The sequence below is a fragment of the Drosophila suzukii genome, unplaced genomic scaffold (assembly GCF_043229965.1).
Source record: "Drosophila suzukii unplaced genomic scaffold, CBGP_Dsuzu_IsoJpt1.0 scf_5, whole genome shotgun sequence".
In the NCBI taxonomy this organism is placed as follows: Eukaryota; Metazoa; Arthropoda; class Insecta; order Diptera; family Drosophilidae; genus Drosophila; species Drosophila suzukii.
In genome coordinates this window covers 1,774,116-1,782,252 of record NW_027255937.1, presented here as the reverse complement: position 1 = coordinate 1,782,252, position 8,137 = coordinate 1,774,116, and the positions used below count along the sequence as shown (strand labels likewise).

At 39.5% G+C, this 8,137-nt stretch overlaps 1 protein-coding gene across 1 annotated transcript; it reads right to left on the bottom strand.

Annotated features, from left to right (window-relative positions):
• Window positions 1–5,849: 5,849 nt before the first annotated feature.
• LOC139354969 (uncharacterized) lies at window positions 5,850–6,200 on the bottom strand. The gene has a single exon (XM_070999243.1). The coding sequence runs from the start codon at window positions 6,198–6,200 to the stop codon at window positions 5,850–5,852; it is 351 nt and encodes a 116-aa protein (XP_070855344.1).
• Between the last annotated feature and the right edge of the window lie 1,937 nt (window positions 6,201–8,137).

Genomic DNA, 8,137 nt, shown 5'->3' with positions numbered 1-8,137 from the left:
AACGTTATTTTATTATCTTAACATATTTTACAATTATCTCTAGTTTTTTTAAAAGTAATTTCCTTTCTGTGTTAGCCTTTCGAGTTTCGTACAATGCGCAGGCAGAGTTTTTTTTCATTTTCTTTTAGTTCTTTCCTAACCGAAGATAACTCTCGTTTTACTTTTGTACATTTTCGTTTTACTTAAGGTTGGGACCAAAAATCATTTCTATGTATGTTCTTGTTTATTATCCCCAATTTTAATATAAATAAAACAAACACAAAAACCTGTAAATAAAACGATCACACAAAATAATAAAAGATCACTATAAATATAAGTTTACCTTAGAAATACAATGAAATATTAATAATTTTAAATTTATAATTATTAAGTTGAATAGAAAGTTATCTACTTGCAAGTTAAACCAATTAAGAATTGCAAAATCTTGGTAATATTAAACTTGAAAAAATAAACATAGTCCTTAGAAACATGCAAATAAAAATTAAGGCAAAAACAAATAAAAACACTTCGTAATATCTTTTTTAAATTGTGTATAAAAACAAAAGTGAAGGTTCCAAATCCAAGAATCCCAAAATAAAAGAAAACGGGAAAACAGAAATATAATAGAGATCAAAAATTGTATTTTATAAAGCAGTAATGTACAATTGATTTCAATAAATGATCCAAAAAAATTCAACATACCTTCCCGAAACCTTCATCCAACAAAATAATTTATAATCTTGACAATGTCTATTTCTATTACGGTTTCATTATTTGGTAGTTCGGCTAATTCAGTAGAGAAATTTTTTCTCAGACTACGATTTTATATAAGTTTGGGCAAGACAGACACATGTTACCTCCAATGAGAAAATTGACAAAGCCGTTATGGACTTCTACCCCGATAATTTAATGCTTTGACCAATAGATAAGTGAGCAAATTGGTATTTAAAACCCTATTCAGACAGAGGGGGTTTCCGTTTCAGCGACCAAGTTCTCAGTTGTGAAGTTAGCGGGATGAAACTCCCACAAATTGCAGGTAGTATATAAGTCGGAACGAGCCGGATCGGACAACTATATCGTATAGCTCCCATAGAAATGTTAATACTATTTTTGAAAAATGTAACTGGTTTTCTTTTTACATTCATTCTTCACTTATTTTTAATAATGCTGAATTTCGAATAAAATTTTAGAAATATCCGTCAACCATACGAGTATCCTATGGCTCCCATAGGAATAATCGGAAAAATATTGGAATTTTTTGTTTGAAAAATTATAACTTCGGTGTTTTTGACATATTATTTTCTTCTCTTAGAGTTATTATTATTTAAATATTTTAGAATTTTTAATTACATTTTTTTAAAAATCGGACGTTTAATTCACATAACTGCTATAGGAATGATCTGGTAATTGATGGTAAGTAATAGGAAAATAAGCTCACTTCTTTTCCGGTAAATAGCATTTGCTTAATATTTTAGAATTACAAATAAAATTTTTAGGAAATCGGAAATCATATAGCAGCCAAAGGAAAAATGGGAATATTAATAGGAAAATAATTATAGCTTCGTTATTTTCGTTGATAGTTATCTTTTCTTCTCCGGTATATACAAATTCTTTAATTTCAGAATTACTAATACAATTTTTAAAAAATTGGACGACTATATCATAAAGCTGCCATATAAACGATCGGGTTGTTAATGGGAAAATATTTAAAGCTTCCTTATTTTTATACCCCTGCGGAGGGTATGATGATTTCAGTCAGAAGTTTGCAACGCAGTGAAGGAGACGTTTCCGGCCCCATAAAGTATAAATCAGAATTCGAATAAAATAGGAAACAGGAACGATCGGACAATCATTGTCAAAATAATGCATAGACCTTTATATTTCGTTATAGGTAAACATACACAATAGTAAATTGAAATGGAACAGTATCTTAAAATTTGTATAATTAGTTTAGTTTTCTATAAATCGGGAAGCTATGTACGTACAACGCTCCCACGGGAACGTGTATTTTTTGCGAGTTTAGGTGATTTCCGTACTCGGCGTTTCGGGTTTGGCACTTGCACTACTCTCGCGCCACCAATGAGCCTTCCAAAGGCTCGGATCTCAGCAAATTATATCATCGTGAAAAGAAATATTGCTATGCATTGGTATGCTTTTTAAGGAAATGACCAGCCACCAGCTTATGTCCTTTTTGCCAAGACCTGGCAACTATTGCGCCTTTTTTTAGTATATCATATGTATTCTCATCTATGAAATGTAGCGTGTAACGTTCGAATGAAGTGTTTTGAATCGAAGGATCTGTACTTGCGGGGCACGCTTTAGGGTCCGGCACTAACTCGTCGGCTTTGGGGGTGTTGTTCTTGCTTTATACTGACCCTGACACCATCTACACATTATTATTAACAGACCAAGAATTGAGCGTGCTTGCGACAAAATTATAAGTTAGTTAACTAAACCGGAAGAAATATAAATAAATTCGGAAAGATTTTAAAGACTCAAGAAAAGAAAGGAAGGAGAGAAATCTTAATGCAGCGAAGACACGGATGTTATTGTGCTCGCATGTTGCCCACCCTACCTATGATCACCCGCCGCAAGAGCATGACTCTGGTGACCCCTTTTGTACCCTACGACCGAGAAAACATCAGCGGAGTTCACTAAATTTTGGAATTTAAGCTTCCATTTTTATAATAAATTCAAGGAAAGAAAACATAATTAACAGTAGTTCAGTAATAGTAATTCATGATAAAGTAATAGGTATACAAATAGTAATAATGTTTAAACAATGGTATATAATCTTAATTAAGAGAGCATATATATACGGTTTTTTTAAGATAAAGGCGGTTGTTTCAAAGTTTAGAATTTCAATTCGTTTCAGGGTGAGATATTAATTTAATTTGTTTGGTTTAATTTAATTAGGATTAATAAAATATTTTTTGATAAAATTTAAAATTAAAATTCAAGTTAATTCTCTTTAAGTACTTAATATTTGTTGGATAATATTTTCGTTAATTTAATGCTTCATTAGATTCGGGATTCGTTTATTATTATTTTTGGACGTTCAAATAAAAGTTTGGTTTAGTTTTCAAAAGATAAATGTGGATACAGAAAATAAACATTTAGTTTTCAAACTCACGGCAACTTTTCCATCGGCGAAAGATCGATCTCCCGACGCAGGTGCGCTGGAAAAAGATTATGGCGTTTTGCACCATAGGGTTAAAGTGAACTAAGAGTATATTTTGAAAACAATTTAAAAAGAAACTTTCTTGCCATTATGTCCCGATTCTTTAGAGGCACAAAATTGTTATTTAAGTTTAGGTAGTATCTACAATAAACTAATTAAGATTCGCTCCATTATATTTTAAAATTTCCCTAGATATTTTCCCCCATGGGGTTCACTGTGGTTGCAGGTTAAATATGCTCGCAATTGGGGCAAAAGATTGGGTTGATCGCCAGAGATAATACAAAGAAATAGCAGAGGGTTAAACCCCGTTAATATTTGCGACTATGTGCATTGGGGTAAGGCTGCTGCTGATGTGTATGTGCGGCCTAGAGATTTCCCGCGGTGTCGCTGCGTAAGTGTGCGCCAAAAGCTTACACGTCCATGTGCATAAGTAGCGGCTCGTAAATGCGCGCATGTGCAAAAGGGTTAGCTGCGCATGCTTGTTCGTTGGTGCAGGGTTAGGTCAAATGACGTTTATGGGGGTGCTCCACGGTGCAGGCGCCGGATCTCGGTGGTACCAGGTTATGTACGCTTGTAGCTAGGGGGTGCTCCTCGGCACGTGCACGTGGGTTTCCGTTGGTGATACCTGGTTTACATGCTCCTCGTCTCGACGACCTTACATACTGCTAACTGGGCACAACCTGACGATTGGGGAACGGTTAAAGTATATACCTAAAAAAATACACTGTTCTCGAGAATATCTACCTTACGATTGTGCCCCGAAAACGTCTTGGGGGTTTTGGGATTTTTTTCCCGGGCCGTTGCCGGTAGAAATCTCGCCAATCCAACCACAAAAATACTATAACTTGCTGCTGGCCTGCTGGCCGGAACACTTTCGTAGCCGGGACGACTCTAAGTTTTTCCACTTCAGCTGCCTGAGACACGGGCGGGGGTTAGACACAGAAAGAAAACCAATTCGCCGGGAAACTTACTCGATCTAAGCATTGGCGGGTGTCTTTATTTAAATTTTTCACTATCGATCGCAATACTTGCAAGATGCACGCGTACCTGAGTTAAAGATTCGAACTTATTTGGGACTGGGAACTTAATTTTTTTTAGTGCATGTGCACTCCGCGACTGCTCGATTGAAAAGAAATAGAACGGAACCGGGTAATGTGGGTCTAGGCTGCCAGCGGAAATGCATCGCAGCCGGTAATCACGCCATGTTTGTAATTAAGCTTTCCAGAGCTCCCCTGGTGCAGCTGATCATGCCAGCCGTGGTCAGTTGGTATTCCCAAAAAAAAAAATACTAAGTAAGCTGGGCTTACTAACATCTGTGGTTTGAAAGCAAGCTTAACAGCGCTACCCTAGTACAGCTGATTACTATCGCCACGCTCAGTTGTCATCTTAAAAAAAAATACTAAACCGGGCTTACTAATATTTGTGGTTTGAAACTAAGCTAAGCTCAAAAAACCCTAAACAAAAATATTTTTCTTGGCCGAACTAAAAGGAAAAATTTCGTTGCTTCAGTCGCCGCTACAGAAACGATGTATATAAAGAGAAACAGTTATGTTATCCATGTGGATACATAACAGAAAGGAGATTAACAATTTTTATAATAATGGAACAAATCAAATTTACTGATTTAGGACTCTAGAGACATGACGTCCTCTTGTCTGTGCTTTCGCTTTAATCTTCTTCTAGTCCTTAGGTGGGCCAAGGAAGCTCAACCCTTGGAAGGATCTTTCCTCTCAAAGTGAAATTGCAGAGCGGCGACTTTCTTCCATTAATAGATATTGTTGAGAGCGAAACTGAATTGGTTTTACAGCAGCCCACACTACCAAATTGGCACAGACGGATAGCGGTAATCTACGTTTTTGAAATAAACTTTATTTAAATTTTAGCTTCCGAATCAATGTGTATTACATTTGGCGTTGCGGAGCACGCTTAAAAACTTTGTCTTTTTCCTTCTTCTCTTTCGCTTCTGGCGGTTCTAGGGATGGTTCTTAAAATGATAAATGAGGTCGATATATCTTATATCGGTACCTCGAGAATTATCGAGTGCTTTTACATAACATATGAAATTAAAAGTTAAATTGAAATTATGGCGGCAACATTCCCCCTCCTGTAATTGATCCTAGGGGGTCAGTTACCATCTTCTAAGCCGACATCTAAGACCGCAATCTTGGTGGCTGGTCGATCGAGGACTCCATGCTGCGTTTTAATAGTGGCTCGACGAACTTGTCCGACCTTGGCGGGGATAGTGTTGGTCACGCGGCCCTTAAACCATACATTTCTAGGCAAGTTTTCGAAATCTTTCGAACCATTTTGTCCGTCTAGTAAGTACCGGTGTGAACACCTTCACCCAGCGTTGCCAAAAGCGATCTCCAAAAAGTTTTACCTCGTTCCAATGACGTCTTAAATTCATCTTCTCTTCCTTGATTGGTTTGTACCCATTTGATGAGCCCATGAGCAGGTGGTTTGGAGTCAGCGCGGAGTTGTCCTCGGAGTCCAGGCTGACGAAAGTTAACGGACGTGAGTTTATGATGAACTGTGCTTCCATTAGAGCACACCTCAGGCTTTCGTCGTTGAATGTGTAATTCGGGAAGATGCTTTTTAGGACTGTTTTGGTTGTGCGGACTAATCTTTCCCAAGCACCGCCCATGTGAGGGCCTCCTGGAGAGTTACATTTCCCTTTAATGCCGTCGAACTAGATTGCAATTTTATCGAAGTCGATCTTGATCAGCTCCTCTCGTAATCCTTTCTCCGTGGCCTTGAAATTAGTGCCATTATCGGAATAAATTTCTCTTGGTGTCTCACGTAGTGCCAAGAAACTCGTGAAACACATCACACAGCAGCTTGTATCGAGGCTGTGAGCGATCTCGAAGTGGACTGCACCCAGGGTTAAGCAGGTAAACAGCGCAACCCATCTCTTCTCTTTGCGTCTTCCAACGTTGACTAGGATAGGCCCAAAATAATCAACGCCGGTGCTCGTGAATGGTTTTTCGAAACTGGTCAACCTAGCTTTTGGAACCGGGGTCATTTGTGGTGGCTGTGGCATTGCGCGACGAATTTTACATAACTGGCAGGCTTTTCTTACAGATTTGTGCAGTACTTTTAGGCGCAGAATATAAAATTTGGATTTTATATCATTTATCACGGTTTCGTGAGCGAGGTGATGACATTTTTCGTGATAGAACCGGACTAAAAAAATGTTACTCGGCTCTCTGGTGGCAATATTATAGCGTCCATAGTATATCCGACAGCGTTCACTGGTCCTTTAGTGCGAAGGATTCCGTTATCGTCCAGATATGCGTTTAATCCAGTCAATCTGCTTTTTGCGCTTATTGGTTTTTTACTCATCAATGATCATCTGCGGTTCTTTGACGTGAAATTCGATCACTGCTGACGGCATGTCAGTCCTTTGGCATTTAGCTTGAAGTCGCTGAATATATATAAAACAAGGGAGAACGCTATAGTCGAGTACCTCGACTATCAGATACCCGTTACTCAGCTAAATGGAGATATGCAAGCAGCAAAGCGAGATTAAAATGCGCCACCTACCGGCGGTATACAGATTTAAGCGTTATGGGCGTTAGAGTGGGCGTGGCAAATTTTTTTTTGGATCAATCGATAGGTATTTACGAGACCAATACATTTCAGTTAAAATTTTTTATCTAGCATGAAAATTGTGGGCGTCACAGGGTTTTGCGGTTTGTGGGCGTTAAAGTGGGCGTGGTAAACTTTTTTTTGGGTCAATCGATAGGTATTGATGAGAACATTACATTTCAGTTAAAATTTTCTATCTAGCATCAAAACTGTAGGAGCCACAGTTTTGGGCGGTTTGTGGGCGTTAGAGTGGGCGTGGCAGTCTACTGAAACAAACTTGCGCTGCGTAGGAAGCTCAGGAATCTGCACGCCAAATCTCAATAGCCTAGCTCCCATAGTTTCCGAGATCTCAGCGTTCATCCGGACAGACAGACGGACAGACGGACAGACGGACAGACGGACATGGCTAGATCGACTCGGCTAGTGATCCTGATCAAGAATATATATACTTTATGGGGTCGGAAACGCTTCCTTCTGCCTGTTACATACTTTCCGACGAATCTAGTATACCCTTTTACTCTACGAGTAACGGGTATAAACATGTTTGCGACGGCTCTGTATAGGCGCCGCCAATCGAAAAAATATTCCACGTCGAGTAAGACTTTATTCGCACTACGAGTTGTGAAGACGTATCTGCGTAGTTCGGTCGCATCGATCTCCGTTGCTCGTGATGGAATTGTTGGCCACTTACTGCGTTCGCTTTTCAAAAACTCTGGTCCGTAAAGCCATGTGTGCAACCTTCGTTGCCCCGTCTACGACGATGAGCTTTGATGGGATCCATCGCCATTGATCCACCCGAGTGGTCTCCAGGACTTCGCCGATTCCGTGCATCACGAATTGTTGAAAGTTGCGAGGATTCATCACCAGCCATTGTAGAACGGTTCGTGAATCCGACCAGAACGTAAGATCGTCGACTCGTAGGTTACGTACGTTGATAATTTTGTTTGCTAAGCGTGAGCCCATCACAGCGGCTTGAAGCTCCATGCGCGGAATAGATAGTGGCTTTAGTGGTGCCACTTTGCTACTAGCATAACGTCCACCTCGTGTTTTTGTGACACTCGCAGGTAGCAAGCAGCGGAATATGCATGCTCGCTAGCGTCCACGAACGTGTGCAGGCCGATTCGGGTTCCAACAGACATCCTTCGGGAGTAGCATCTCGGAATATTAAATGTTGCCACTTGAGGCAGCAACAGCTTCCATTGATTCCAGTACTCCAACAGTGATTCTGGCAGCTCTTGGTCCCAGCTGATGTTTGCTCGCTTGATTTTCTGCAGAAGGATTTTTAATCCGATCGTATGACACGACAGTAAGCCCAAGGGGTCGAAAATCGACATGAGAACCTGAAGGACCAGCGACCAAGTTCTCAGTTGTGAAGCTAGCGGGATGAAA

Excerpts from the sequence above, each read along its gene's own strand:
- LOC139354969 (XM_070999243.1), bottom strand. The coding sequence starts at position 6,200 with ATGCCACAGCCACCACAAATGACCCCGGTTCCAAAAGCTAGGTTGACC.